Here is a 15169-nt window from a genome sequence, read left to right on the forward strand (position 1 = left end):
AAAAAATTATGAAAAAAAAAACACTGAGGAGTCGACATCATCTTTTTTGTCTATTCTTACAAACTCTAAGCAAATCAATTGACAATGTAATAAAAAGACTATTTATGTAATTTACCGTATTGAAACCATCAAATATAGTAGTTGAACATGAAGGGTAATCTAGTAAATTTCACATATAATAACAGTTGACATTCATCACCTACTATATTTACCAAATCCATTAGAAAAACTCAAGTGTCACCAATAGAATTCTTTTTCCAAGTGATATCAACATCGAAAACAAAGTCTAACCAACTGAAAAGCATTGTATATCTTTTTCATTATCAACTGTCAGTTTTCAGATGGAAAATTCGTCGAACAGTAGGGTTTCGTATCAGATGCTGGCATGCTGCATCATGACAGATCTACGTGGCTATGAGTCTATGACCAATTCTTGTTTCTTTATTCTCTGTTATCACACAAGGTTATATATAACATGAGAAGAAGAAAGGGTGAGGCCTGGTGGGTGTGCCAAATGTGACCATTTATACTGTCTAAATATCTTATTGTAGCCTGGAAGAATATATAGTTTTTATTTAGATAAATGGGTTCAAGAATTTCGTTATGGATGCTGATTGTTTGCACTCAAATTTTGGTAATCACAGGTGTGACAGATGGAAATGATGGTAAGTTTTGTGATAATCTTTGTGTAGAGCTTTTATGACTTTTATATATATGGTTAACTTTCTCTTGCACTTTTGAGTCATGGTCTGTTGATATGCTCCCCTCATTTCAGAAATGAGATCACTATCAATTGTTCTACACTATAACTTCTAGATTGATCCATTTTATGTTTTTCAGAATTATTAACTAAATTAAACTCTATATAATAGCCCTACCTTAATGTTGTCACATTTTTAAATCAGAACTCTCAAAGATAGCTTAGTATTTGCTTTATAGGTGAATGGAGTTATAATATTTGAGGTAACTCCAACAATCATAACCAAAGATCCTCTCTATTCATCACATAACCTTTCTATTCCCAATTAAAACAACCCCTCATGTATGTTGTACATCATAACTATGGATGTTACCTTAAACGTATTTTGTGTTTTACTTTGTTGACATATAGCTTAAAATTTTCTGTTATTCTTGTAGTTGGTGCGCTAAATGCTATAAAGTCTAGCTGGCAGAACGTACCACCTAACTGGAGTGGTTCAGATCCATGTGGAAGTAAATGGGACGGAATTAACTGCACAAACTCACGTGTAACCAATTTGTAAGTTATAGATGTTTCAATCTTATTACAGAATTTTAGAAAAATCTAAACCTTTATTTCGTTTTAATTTATGTTTGAACCCTTCCATTACAGAGTGTTGGCAGGCATGGGGGTGAAAAGTGACGACATTGGAGACATTCCATCACTTTCCCAGTTGATATATTTGTATATATGTTTTCCTTTTCCATTTCATATATTCCTATATATACTTCTTTTCATTGTTTTCTCTTCCTCTTATTGTTTCTAAGATATTCGTATTATTGATTAAGATCAACACTCTTTTCGGAAAAACAAACTATTTTCAGTGTTTTTAAGTTGATAGTAAACTGATTTATTGAATAATTAAGATTGAAACAACCTTTTTTTTACCTGCTATACCAGGCATAAAATATCATTTTACAAACCATTTATTTTCTTGTGTTGGTTGAGTCTATGAGTTTCGATTTATTTCTTGTGTTGGCTGTAACACAATTTTAAAAACGTCTTTAAAAAGTTTAAAAATGTTCTAAAAACCGTTATGAAAAAGTTGTATAAAAGAGTGTAAAATAATTGTAAAAAAGGTTTAAAAAGGTTGTACAAAAGGGTGTAATTTTTTTTATTAAAAGTTCAAAAACAATCTGTAAAAAAATCTTTAAAAAAAAAGTTACGTTGTAAAGAAAAACCAATTTTGGGGAGAATAGTAAAAAAAGTTTTAAATGTTTGGAGCAAAATTGTAACTAAGTTTAAAATTTTAGTTAAAAGTGTAAATTTATACAATAAAATTGGTTTGCTGAGAAATTGAAGTCACTTCATATAACATTTTCCCAAAAATGTAGTGTAAACCTTATTAATTATTTCTAGAACTTGACATTTCTCAATTTAATTTTTGGCTATAGAGATCTTTCCAACAACAAAGGAATTAAAGCTCCTCTTCCACCATCAATTCAGAATTTGAAGAACTTGACCACATTGTAAGAAATGAATTTTACTTCTCAAATGCATCAACCTAATTCATCTTATTTTTGTCTAATTGTTCAAAACCTTGCATGTAGAATACTGGTTGGTTGCAGTTTTTTTGGTCCAATTCCTGATACAATAGGATCCCTCGAGAAACTAATATTTTTGTAAGTATTCCAAATTCTTGTTCATGTTGTATCACTTGATCATAATAGATTAACTACCATACCATTTTTAATTTAAAACCAAATATTTTTGTAAGTATTCCAAATTCTTGTTCATCTTGTATCCCTTGTGTTGCAGAGGTCTGAATAATAACAGCTTCACTGGAATTATCCCACCATCCATTGGTAATTTACGCAGTCTTTCATGGTTGGATGTAAGTGGTAACAAGCTTGAGGGACCCATTCCTGTGTCTAATGGAACAGCACCTGGTCTTGACATGTTAAAGAATGCAAAACACTTGTAAGTTTTGTATCTTATATATATAACATTTGTCAGTTTATTAAACTTTTAGAGTGATTTTTCTCACTCGTGTTATCTTAATCTTATGGCAATTATGCAGCCATTTAGCAGATAATCAGTTATCTGGTGACATTCGATCTGAACTGTTCAGATCAGATATGACCCTATTACATGTGTAAGTATCACATTACCTGATGAAATATCTCAAGTGTCATTGGTTGACATATATATACGTACACTTTTCAAACAGGATATTCAACAATAATCGGTTAACTGGAAATATTCCTTCCTCGATAGGACTTGTGAGTACTCTTCAGGCAGTGTAAGCATTATTATTTAATAATCCTTGAACATTATAGCTAGATATGAACATATTTAATTTATTTGCTTTTTCAATTCCCTCCTTTATTTCACAGACGCCTGGACTCAAATTCCTTGGATGGGATAGTGCCTCAAAACATCACGAATCTCAAAAGTGTTAGTAAGCTGTAAGTGATAAGAGAAGTCGATCGATGTTTTTGTTGTGTATAATAATAGCTTTTATTTGGTGGTTGAAATTTATTCATTTTTAGATACTTGTCCAACAACAAACTGAGTGGACCTGTTCCAAATCTCACAGGAATGGTCTCCCTCTTTTATGTGTAAGTTAATTTAAAGTTTAAACTTCATAAATCATCATCTTCTAGTTGCTAACATGACATGTTTTATCATGATGTCATTCTCAGGGACATGAGCAATAATAGTTTTGATGCATCAGATATTCCTACATGGTTCTCCGAACTTCCATCTTTGACAACATTGTAATCTTTCTTTCACTCATTTCATGTCTTTCACCAGAAAGACTAGTCCAAGTAGTTCCTCAATCTGTGTGTTTGTGTGTAAAATATGGAGGACTTTATTATTAAGCATGTTTAATCTTCTACTGACAGATTGATGGAGAAGACTCAACTTCAAGGAGAAATCCCATCAACTCTCTTCCAACCTCAGTTGGAGAAATTGTGAGTATCAACTGCATGCTTGCTACTCAAGTTAATATGCATATTCAATTGTATCATTTATCATTCCAAACAATAGAACATGAACTTATTTATATTCACAGGTTGCTAAGCAACAACGGTCTTAACGGAATACTAGATGTGGGCAACACCTATAACAGTGATTTGAATGTTGATCTGACAAACAATTCCATTCTTGACTTCAATCAAAAATCCGTATACAATATGACCTTAAAGTGAGCTCATTATTAGCCTTGAATATTTCCAATTTACCATCCATTAAATTCTTACTTTTCTACTACTTTCCAGTCTTGCAAGTAATCCAGTGTGTGAAGGAGGAGCAACAGGAAGATATTGTGCAACTGGAAAGACGAATATACAAAGCCGTTCACCATCAAATGGCTGTGATCATGTGCGATGCGGTTCAGATAAAGTGCCAAGTCCCAACTGTACATGCGCACATCCGTACATAGGAACCATAACTTTTTTACTCCATTCTTTCTCAAACTTAGATAACACCACCTACTATAAACTTCTCAATGATTCTTTGATGTCAGCCTTTAGGAGCAAACAACTTCCAGTAGAATCAATATTTATTTCCAATGCATTTATTGGCGAATACCTTCAATATACATTGCATATCTTTCCCTCTGGTCAAGATCATTTTAATCTTTTAGAAGTCTCTTCAATAGGAACAGTGATCAATCGCCAACCAGCAGAACTCATAGTTCTCCCACGCTTTGGTCCCTTCTTCTTTCTTGATGTTAATTATTTTGAAGGTGATTATTCATTTCAATCATATAATTTGTCACTAAATCTTGAAAGGTGTATACAGTTATAAATATGGGAAACACGATTTCTGATTTTGATTATCCACAGGAGACAAGTCATCGAATCATGGTGCTATCATTGGGGTATCAGTTGGTAGTTTTGTGATCGTATGCCTGGCTATAAGTTATGCTATCTATCAGAAAAGACGGGCAACACGAGCGAGACAGAGCGATCCTTTTGGTAAGACGAATTGGATCATAACACAAGGGTATTCATGTCTTTTTACAAGTTCATGTGTTCACATACGTATATTTTGATAATGCAGCATCTTGGGTGATGGATAATGGTAGTGACGCTGGTGGTGTTCCTGAATTGAAAGGAGCAAGACTTTGTTCATTTGAAGAACTCAAAAGATGCACCGATAATTTTTCAGAAGAATACGTAATTGGATCTGGGGGATATGGGAAGGTATCTTCATGGTGTATCCCTTTAAGTTAAAATCACTACTACTTCTTTGGTATATATATGATCAGGCTTTCCATACTTGTGTTACATTCAACTCTATTGATCAATATATATGTGCTTATTCATATATGTAAACTATTGTGTTATTGTTTGGTAAGTGACAAATTCCTATAACGGGTAAGATGTTGACTTGCAGGTTTATAGAGGGACTCTTAGCACTGGCCATGAAGTTGCAATCAAAAGAGCTAAACAAGGGTCATTGCAGGGTGCTCAAGAATTTAAAACAGAAATTGAGCTTCTTTCAAGGATTCATCATAAGAATGTGGTAGCTCTTGTGGGGTTCTGTTATGAGCAAGGTGAACAAATGCTGGTGTATGAGTACATTTCAAATGGTACTCTAAAAGATAACCTTTCAGGTAGATTCACATCTTTCTTGGCTTTTCCTTTCATCCAAAGGAGTGATATTAAAAATGAAAGATTATCGACTGAAACACATGTAAAGAGGTCATTTTTGATGTTGTGAACATGCATATTTCAGCTAAGCTTCTAAAAGTTATTGAAATTGTACATGCAGGGAAGTCAGGAATGAGGCTGAATTGGATGAAGAGGCTTACAATAGCTCTTGATTCTGCCAAAGGTCTGACATATTTGCATGAGCTTGCAAATCCTCCAATCATACATAGAGACATTAAATCAAATAACATTCTGGTTGATGATCATCTGATTGCTAAGGTTGCTGATTTTGGTTTGTCCAAACTGTTAGGAGATTCCAAGGATTATGTATCTACTCAAGTGAAGGGGACACTGGTAGGTATTAAATTCCATTTGTGTATGCCTAATGTTGCTCGTCTACTTTTACCCTTGAAGTTAACAGTATTTACGTTTTGATCCTTTCTGAATGCAGGGTTACATGGATCCCGAATACTTCATGACCCAAAAGTTGACCGAAAAGAGTGATGTTTACAGTTTTGGAGTTGTACTTTTGGAGCTTTTAACTGCAAGACCACCAATACACAAGGGTAAATATATTGTAAGGGAGGTTAATGAGGCGATTGACAAGTCTCCAAATGAACTCCACAAGATTCTTGATCCATATCTTGGTTCATCCAAAACAGTTGGAGGTTTGACCAAATTTGTGAATTTAGCAATGAGATGTGTCCAAGATTTAGGAGTTGATAGGCCTAAAATGGGAGATGTGGTGAGAGAGATTGAGGCTATTATAAATTTGGCTGTTGTAAACGTTGATGCTGAATCACCATCTACTTTCTCAACCCAAAATATAGGAAAAGTTGAGGACCTTTATCATCCATATAGTGATTCAGTCTCTGATTCGAGTAGTTTGTATGTATTTGAAACAGAACTACGCAGGTGAAAACAGTTGGAAATAAGATTGTAAAAATGTGAATTTACAAAGATTCAAAGTACATGAACTTTATGGTGTGTTTTGTATTGGGAGCTAATAATTTAGATAACTTTTTTGCTATCAAGCAAAATATTTGTTAACTTAAGCAAAATTTTCCCATAAGACTCTTCTTTAATTGCAAAGAAAGTTGTTGTTGCACTAACTATATCATCTGTGTTTCTTGGATACAATGGTGCAATTTTTTATTCAAATCAAGACCCAATTGCTATACCTCTGTTATTAGTCAAGTAATTTAGACAGTGGTATTATGGGAAAATCCTCAAAATAAAGAGCATCTTATGTGGGAGGAGTATTTTGGGTATCTTTTAGTTTGTTTCAACATAGTATAGTAAAAACAGCATATCATAAACATCATACAATTTGAATCATTCTAAATCTACATATCAATAAGTATTCTTCCATATGTTTCCATATATACCAACAAATGTTCTTGTTTTCATCATCTTCCCACAATTCACCTTCTCAGTTCTGTTTCAAATGGTAGAGTCAAACTACTCACATCAGAGACCGAATCACCATACGGATGATAAAGATCCCCAACTTCTCCTTTATTTTGACTTAAAAAACTAGAAGCTGACTCAGCATCAAGGCTTAAAACAGCCAAATCTATAATTCTTTCAATCTCTCTCACAACCTCTCCCATTTTAGGCCTTTCAACTCCTGAATCTCGGACACAACTCATTGCCAGGTTTAGAAATTCAGTCAAACCTCCAAGGTTTTGTGAAGAACCAAGAGAAGGATCAAGAATCCTGTATAGACCGTTTAGGTCCCCCGACTTTCCAATTGCCTCATTTACCTCCTTCACGATGAATTTACCCTTATGTATTGGTGATCTTGCGGTTAAAAGCTCCAAAAGTACAACTCCAAAACTGTAAACATCACTCTTTTCGGTTAACTGTTGGGTCATGTAGTATTCGGGATCCATGTAACCCTACATTTAGAAAGGATCAAAATGCAAATACTGTTAACTTCAAGGGTACAACTTGACAATTGGCATATTTTAGACCCACAACAAAAACAAAAAAAAGAGACCCTTTGAATCATCTCTCAACACATACCAATGTCCCCTTGACTTGAGTAGATACATAACCCTTTGAATCATCTCCCAACAGTTTTGATAATCCAAAATCAGCAACTTTAGCAATTAAATTATCATCAAGAAGAATGTTAGTTGATTTGATGTCTCTGTGAATGATTGGAGGATTAGCAAGCTCATGCATATATGTCAGCCCTTTTGCAGAATCAAGAGCTGCTCTAAGCCTCTTCACCCAATCCAACCTCATTCCCGCTTTTCCTGTATTCAAAATTTCAAAAAATTTACAAGTTTAGCCACACTGCATTAAAGTCCTTACATATTGGCTTCATAATCGATTAAGTCCTTATATATATATATATATATATATATATATATATATATATATATATATATATATATATATATATTTTATTCAATGAAGTCCCAAAAACTGGTAATTGTATTCATTTTGACCCTTTTACCCGGTCAACAGGTCATCCCACTTTCAAAAATTACACTTTTGGCCCAGATTTGAAGTTTTTTTAGAAATTTGGTCCGAAATTTACACTTTTGGCCCAGTTTTTAAATTTTATTACAAAGTTGGTCTAAAATTTGAGGCCAATATGTAAGGACTTTTATGCAAATTGTCTCTATAAAAACATGTGTATGTAAATTTTACCTGTAAGATTATCTTTAAGAGTACCATTTGAAATGTACTCATAGATCAGCATTTGTTCACCTTGTTCATAACAGAATCCCACTAGGGCTACAACATTTTTATGATGAATCCTTGAAAGAAGCTCGATTTCTGTTTTGAATTCATGAGCACCTTGTAATGACCCTTGTTGAGCTCTTTTGATTGCTACTACATGACCAGAGTCAAGAGTCCCTTTATACACCTGTGAGTCAGCATTAAAAAATAAATTAAAGAAAGAAAGAAGAAATTGAAATATAATAAAAAGATACCTGTCCATATCCACCAGATCCAATTAAGTTTTCTTCTGAAAAATTGTTTGTGCATCTTTTGAGTTCTTCAAATGAACACCATCTTGCTCCTTTCAGTTGAGGAACACCACCCACAATACTTCCATTATCCAACGCCCAAGATGCTGTATTATTATGGAAGTAAGTAAGTAAGCACGTGACGTTGTTGTAAAAAGACGAGAATACCCTGGCTTACCAAAAGGGTTGCTGTGTTTTGCTCTTGTTGCGTTTCTTTTCTGATAGATGGCATAGGTTATAGCCAAGGCTATTAGTAATAGGATCACACAACCACCAACTGCTGCCCCAATGATGATGCCATGATTCGATGATTTGTTTCCTGTTATTTGCCCATGTACACCTTTCAAGGTTTAGTCATAAATATATAAGTTTCTTTTTTATATATATTTAAAAGGGAAAAATACAGAAAAGCACTTGTAGTTTCACAATCTTATGGATGTAGCCACTTAACTATCCTCAGTGACAATGAAATCATTCTACTTTTTTGGATTGTCTAAAAGATGTTAGATTCAAGAAATATCAATGTAGTTTGATTATTTTTTTTTATTATTATAGCATCTTATTTATATTTCTTCCTACTAAAGCATTGTACTTTGAAAAACATAGCTAATTACGGCTATGTCATCTAAATACAAATAAGTTTTCAAACAAATAAGGAAAAAAAAACGAATAGAAGTAGAATATTTTCCAAAGTACAATACCTTAATAACAAAAATAAAAAATTGAGAGTACAATGTTCTAATAGAAAGAAAAGAAAGTCGGATGCTATACTACACAAATATATGAAAATACATCTCTATTAAGACTTAACAATTTATAATTTAGCCACTGAAATACTTTTTTTAACGATTTAACCTCTGAACTACTATTATAACAATCATAAAAGATTAGTTCAATAGCTAAATCAAGAAAATGGTGAGCGTACATTGTGCTTAGCTGTGTTATTCCATTTTTCAAACCATCAGAAAAAGCATAATTATATAATTAGTACAGAGGGTAAATCTCAAAAAAGACCTTATATTTTGTGTTTTTTCCGGATTAAACCTTAATTTTAATTTTTTTTCCTGAAAAAACCTTGTAGTTTTTCATTTTTTCTGAAAAAAAACCTCAACTTTGTCTTTTTTCCGAAAAAAAAAAACCTCAACCTTCTATCTGTTTCCGAAAAACCCTCAACTTTTTAGTATTTTCCAAAAAAAAGCCTCACATTTTACAAGTTTTTCCGGGAAAAAAAGGGTTAATCTCAAAAAAGACCTTATATTTTGTGTTTTTTCCGGACTAAACCTCATCTTTATTTCTTTTTACTGAAAAAACCTTGTATATTTTCATTTTTTCCGATCTGGCCCTTTTAGTCTTTTTTTGCCAAAAACATTTTTAAAATGTGAGGGTTTTTTCAAGAAACAATAAAAAAGTTGAGGGTTTATTTGGAAGCATTTAGAAGGTTGAGGGTTTTTTTTTCGGAAAAAAAAAATACAAAGTTGAGGGTTTTCCGGAAAAAATGAAAAAATACAAGGTCTTTTTCAGGAAAAAAATAAATTTGAGGTTTAATCTGGAAAAAAACACAAAATATAAGATCTTTTTTGAGACTGACTAAAAGGGCCAGATCAAAAATAATGAAAAAATCCAAGGTGTTTTTCAGGAAAAATATAAAATTGAGGTCTAATCCGTATAAAACACAAAAATATAATGTCTTTTATGAGATTAACCCTAGTACAAAATATGATTAAGTGGCTCAATCAATAAGATGGTGTCTATATTTCACCCTATTATAAATAAAACATATTATATAAAATTACCTGGAAAACAACAATAGCTATCATCAAGAAAGAACAAGGGTCCAAACTGTGGGAGAGAAAATAGGTTTTGTCTGTTGATCACAGTCCCAATAGAGGAGATAGTTGACCGAGTAAAAAAATCTTGACCAGAGGGAAATACATGCAATGTATATTGAAGGTATGAAAACTCATTAACACGTGCATTTGAAACAGAAATTGACTCCACAGGAAGTTGACTTGACCTAAAAGCTGATATCAAAGCATCATGGAGAAGCATATAGTATGTGGAGTTTTCCAAGTTTGAAAAAGAATAAGACAGAAAATATATGGTTCCTGTGTATGGATGTGTGCATGCACAATTTGGACTTAGAATTTTATCCGAAGGGCAACGGACAGGTGGACAATTATTATTGGATGGAAAACCATTTGGTAAATTAGGGTTTCTAGCTGAACAATATCTTCCTGTTGTTCCACCTTCACATAGTGGATTATTGGCAAGACTGCAAAAAAAAAATTAGAAAACTATTTGTGTAAGATTGTGAATAGCAATGCACTTTCTTTTTATAGCAATAAAGATTGCAATTTTTTAATTGACATTGTAACACTCAGGTAGAGTTTTTAGAATTTAGTCTTAAAATAAAAAGAAATGAAAGTACATTACTGTTTCTTGCATCTAACCTAAAGATGAAAAGGCATTAAGAGCTCACATTAAGTTCATATTATATTCAGATTTCTGAGTAAAGTCACCAATGGAATTATTTGTTAGATCAACAATCAAATCACTTCTATAGCTGTTGCCAACATCCAAGGTTCCATTAAGAGCATTGTTACTTAGCCCCCTGTCATTAACACCCAAAAACAGAGAAGAAAAGAATAATCTCAGTTCCACATTTCACTACTGAAACTACAAATATTAATAGCTTATAATAAAGTATAGAGATGAATTTGAGAATAAAGCATTCAGCTAACACTCACAATCTTTGCAACTGAGGTTGGAAGACATCAGATGGGATTTCCCCTTGAAGTTGTGTCTTATCCATCAGTCTGTCAGAAGAACATGTTAAGAATGCTTCAAAATAAATTCCTCCATATTTAATGTCATTAAAAGAGAATTTTTATGCAAATTATCGACTTTGCATAACATGAGTGGAAGAAGATTACATTGTTGTCAATGATGGAAGTGAGAACCATGTAGGGATATCTGAAGCATCAAAACTGTTATTGCTCATGTCCCTAAAAAATTCATCATAATAAAAGACATGTTATGTTATGTTATGTTAAAAAGTAGAAAATGAATAGTTTCTACAAAAGGGTTGTTCTTCAAACTTACACATAAAAGAGGGATTCCATTCCTATGAGGTTTGGAAAAGGTCCACTTAGGTTGTTGTTTGATAAGTACCTGAAAATAAATAGAAATAGATCTTTGAATTAATTTCAACCACTGAATAAACATTATTTAAATAAAAAAAAAGGAAATGAAAAGATTTATTGACTTCTCTTATCACTTACAACTCCCCAACTCTTTTGAGGTTTGTGATGTTTCTATGCATATTCCCATCCAATGAATTTGAGTCCAAGCGTCTGAAATAAAGGAGGGAAAGAGTGACACATACGTAAATAAATTGCAAATATTCATATTCTGAATTGAGTAAATGACCATTTTACCCTTGTGTCTAGTAATCATTAATACTTACATTGCCTCAAGAGTATCCACTAGTCCCATCGAAGATGGGATTTTTCCAGATAATTGATTATTGTTGAATAGCCTGTTCAAAAATGTATATATGCTTTTAGTATTACAAATGCCACATCATTATAAAATTATACATATAAAAAATGATACTTACACATGTATTAGACTCATACTTGAGCTGAAAAGTCTAAATGGAATAACACCTGATAACTGATTGTTTGCAAAATGACTTCACAATGGCCAAAAACATAACACCAATAAGAAAGTCACGTTAAAAGTTGATAAAGTGACAAATGCATGTGTGTGTATATATAGGAATAGGTTCAAATGAAGACACTGAATAAAGTGAAGACGTGAAGACACTACTTTTATGTTATTATTCTGCTATGAATCTTGTATATACTGCCTTATGTCATTATTCAACAATGAATATATGAATAATCATACATTAATATTCACTTTTAAACTTACTACAAATGAATATACAAATAATCATTCGTTGATATTCACATTAGAATTTATTACAAAACTAAACATATATAAAATTCATAGCAAAATAATAACATAAAAGTAGTATCTTCACATCTTCACTTTATTTAGTCTCTTCATTTGAACCATCCCCTGTGTGTGTGTATGTACAACTGTGTGTGTGTGTGTGTGTGTATATATATATATATATATATATATACTATGAAAGAAAGGAAACATACAAGTGCCTTGCTTTGACTAGAAAATCAAGACCAGGGTCTGTTTCATTTGAGACAGGAATGGCTCCACGAAGCTGGTTATCAGTAAGATCCAACCATAAAAGATTGGCTAAATTGCCAATGGATCTTGGGATATTTCCAGTGAAGCTGTTATTATTCAGACCTCTGAAACAAAAGGGATAGATTCAGAAGTACTATATACGAAAAAGATTGTTTGTTCCTAATGGAATACAACTTATTTTCAAATATGCAACAAAATGCATAGTATTTAGCTATAGGTGAAATGCAAAAAGTAGCAATGGAATTTCATTGATTTCTTTATTAAAACTAACTATTTTCATTTCTTACTATTACAATATGATACTTTGAAAAATCTACCCAAAATACTAATATGATACAAAGGAATTTCTAAGAAATGATAGTAGGATGCTATAATACACAAATAATTAAAAGTTGTTGCTATTGCTTGCATTTAGCTCTTTAATTATATGGCATGGTACTTAGTCTTATAACAAATTATACAAAATACTCAAGAATTTTGGAATACTTACAAAAAGACTAACTGCTCGAGGGATCCTATGGAATCAGGAATTGGACCAAAGAAATTGCAACCAACCAGGATTCTACATGCAGAGAGTACTTTGTCAAACAAGAAAAATCAGATAAGGCTTTAAACAATCAGGAGTTCAAGAGAAGATAAGATAGATACACAAAATGGATATCTTACAGTGTTGTCAAGTTCTTCAAATTCTGAATTGTTGGTGGAAGAGGTGCTTTAATCCCTTTGTTGTTGGAAAGATCTCTATATGCAAGTATCAAAATCAGAAATCATCCACTATTAGCAATAGTTAAGTATATGAAAATCTGAAATAACAACAATAGAAAGAAAAGGCAAAGAAAAGACGTATAGAAGAATGGAAAACATACAAATATTCCAATTGGGAAAGTGATGGAATGTCTCCAATGGTGTTAGTTTTCACCCCCATGCCTGCTAACACTCTGTAATGGAAGGATTCAAACATAAGAAACACAGGGTTTTGATTTTTCAAGAATTTTGTATTAAGATTGAAACATCTACAACTTACAAGGAGATTACTCGTGAGTTTGTACATTTAATTCCTTCCCAATTACTTCCACAAGGATCAGAACCACTCCAATCAGGTGGTAGATTCTGCCAGCTAGATTTTATAGCATTTAGCACAGCAACTACAAGAATAAACATGATTTTTCAAGTGGAAATTATATATATTCAGCTTCCAATAAGTAATCCGTCTTGTTTAATTGAAGTTAATAACTCTGAGAATCATATAATGAACAATCTTGAAGTCATGTTGTAGAAACAATATCATGAACTACTGTAAACATGTCATAATAGGAAAAACTCCACACAGGTTGTCTGAAAAAACTTACCATCATTTTGGTTCGTCACTGCTGTGATTACGATAACTTGACTGAAAGCAATCAGCATCCATACCGGAATTCTTGAACCCATTTCTGTAAAATGAACAGTATCTTCTTCCGGACTACACGAAGAAATTTAGATAGCAAACGGCTACATTTGGCACACCCATAGAGCCTCGCCTTTTCTCTCTCCGCATATTCGATGTTATGTAACACTCGTTTGTAATCGGAATAAAGAAATAAGAATTGAGGATATCGACGTACAGTCGTAGACCTGGTCATTGTCCAGCATTTGTTAAGAAGCCCAACTGTTCGACGATATTTCCAACCGAAAACAGACAGCCGATAGAGACAAACTAATGCACAACAAGACTTTTTCAATCGGTTCGATTTTGTTTTTGGTGTGGACATCACTTGGAAGAAGATTCCGATTGGCGACAATTGAGTTTTCGTAATTGTTTTGGAAATAGTGGAGTAGGTGAGGGATGTCATCTGCTTCGACCATAAACTATTTCTGTAACACTGCAATCGTGTTTGAGTTTGAGTTTGAGTGGCAGGACTGCTCTAATTCTGTTGGCGAAATAAACAGCAAATCCACCAGATTACCCCCTTCATAACACCTTTGCTATGTCAACATTTTGAGTGTCCGTTTTATTTTTATTTTTCAATTTAGAGCATTCGCTAGTTCTATTTTTTTTTTTTTTTCTAATTTAATTAAAATATTTTTTTTAATACACAAATATTTTTTATGCATAAATATTGAACAATTTTTACTTTTGTAAACCACAAACAATTAATATAATATAAATTATATTTTTTAAAACACAAACTTTTTATATTAAATTAAAAAAGTTATAATAAATTAAAATTTATAATACCTAGAAACACGGTTTAATAATTCAAACTATGAAAAACACAGACTTAATACATAAAAAACACACTTCATAACTAAATCACACTTTATAAAAAAAAACATTAAAGTAACAGGTCTTCCTCCGAAAACTGGTCTTCCAATTCGTCTTTCGGTGACATATTTAGATCAAGATTGTCCATCGTCTAAAGATGATCGGTCAAATAACGGCGAAGATCGATATAGATTATTGCACTGTTGATTATCCTCATTCTTAGTAGCCATTCTTGACCAGCATATTCTAGTGGTTGTGTCTCTAGGATGACTTCATTATCGTCATACACACATACCACGTTTCCTTCATGTTCTAGTATCATATTATGCAAATACAATACACGTATACATCACCTCTATCA

At 32.6% G+C, this 15169-nt stretch overlaps 2 protein-coding genes across 4 annotated transcripts; one reads left to right on the forward strand and one right to left on the reverse strand.

Moving 5' to 3' along the window:
• Window positions 1-351: 351 nt before the first annotated feature.
• On the forward strand, window positions 352-6402 carry LOC111904777 (leucine-rich repeat receptor protein kinase HPCA1). Its single transcript, XM_023900502.3, has 19 exons — window positions 352-665; window positions 1138-1258; window positions 1352-1423; window positions 2134-2208; window positions 2290-2361; window positions 2498-2659; window positions 2760-2834; window positions 2910-2981; window positions 3076-3147; window positions 3232-3300; window positions 3385-3459; window positions 3589-3657; window positions 3759-3890; window positions 3964-4433; window positions 4534-4665; window positions 4751-4893; window positions 5087-5306; window positions 5465-5697; window positions 5795-6402. The coding sequence occupies exons 1-19, from the start codon at window positions 584-586 to the stop codon at window positions 6260-6262; spliced, it is 2814 nt and encodes a 937-aa protein (XP_023756270.1). The 5' UTR covers window positions 352-583; the 3' UTR covers window positions 6263-6402.
• Window positions 6403-6616: 214 nt separating this feature from the next.
• LOC111904776 (leucine-rich repeat receptor protein kinase HPCA1) lies at window positions 6617-14531 on the reverse strand. 3 transcript variants are annotated; one of them, XM_023900501.3, is made up of 19 exons: window positions 13913-14531; window positions 13588-13680; window positions 13430-13501; window positions 13230-13304; window positions 13054-13125; window positions 12506-12667; window positions 11950-12024; window positions 11797-11868; window positions 11612-11683; window positions 11433-11501; window positions 11264-11335; window positions 11078-11146; window positions 10810-10941; window positions 10124-10602; window positions 8509-8670; window positions 8295-8437; window positions 8008-8227; window positions 7372-7607; window positions 6617-7244 (listed from the first exon to the last, which is right to left on the reverse strand). In XM_023900501.3, the coding sequence occupies exons 3-19, from the start codon at window positions 13486-13488 to the stop codon at window positions 6768-6770; spliced, it is 2646 nt and encodes an 881-aa protein (XP_023756269.1). In that variant the 5' UTR covers window positions 13489-13501; window positions 13588-13680; window positions 13913-14531; the 3' UTR covers window positions 6617-6767. The 3 variants fall into 3 exon arrangements, with proteins under 3 accessions (XP_023756269.1, XP_023756268.1, XP_023756267.1); XM_023900500.3 differs by having other exon boundaries at window positions 8509-8649; window positions 13588-13708; XM_023900499.3 differs by having other exon boundaries at window positions 13588-13708.
• Between the last annotated feature and the right edge of the window lie 638 nt (window positions 14532-15169).

This window comes from Lactuca sativa, chromosome 9 (genome assembly GCF_002870075.4).
Source record: "Lactuca sativa cultivar Salinas chromosome 9, Lsat_Salinas_v11, whole genome shotgun sequence".
Lineage (NCBI taxonomy): Eukaryota > Viridiplantae > Streptophyta > Magnoliopsida > Asterales > Asteraceae > Lactuca > Lactuca sativa.

Bases quoted from the DNA above. Each gene is read 5' to 3' on its own strand.
- LOC111904776 (XM_023900499.3), bottom strand. From the start codon at position 13,994: ATGGGTTCAAGAATTCCGGTATGGATGCTGATTGCTTTCAGTCAAGTT. The intron at 11,684-11,796 runs GTAAGTATTAAT...CCTTTATTTCAG, and splicing joins GTGGATACTCTTGAGGCAAT to ACGCTTGGACTCAAATTCAT. The intron at 11,147-11,263 runs GTAATCTTCTTC...TTCTTCTGACAG, and splicing joins CTTCCATCATTGACAACAAT to ACTGATGGATAAGACACAAC.
- LOC111904777 (XM_023900502.3), top strand. From the start codon at position 584: ATGGGTTCAAGAATTTCGTTATGGATGCTGATTGTTTGCACTCAAATT. The intron at 2,835-2,909 runs GTAAGTATCACA...CTTTTCAAACAG, and splicing joins GATATGACCCTATTACATGT to GATATTCAACAATAATCGGT. The intron at 3,301-3,384 runs GTAAGTTAATTT...TGTCATTCTCAG, and splicing joins ATGGTCTCCCTCTTTTATGT to GGACATGAGCAATAATAGTT.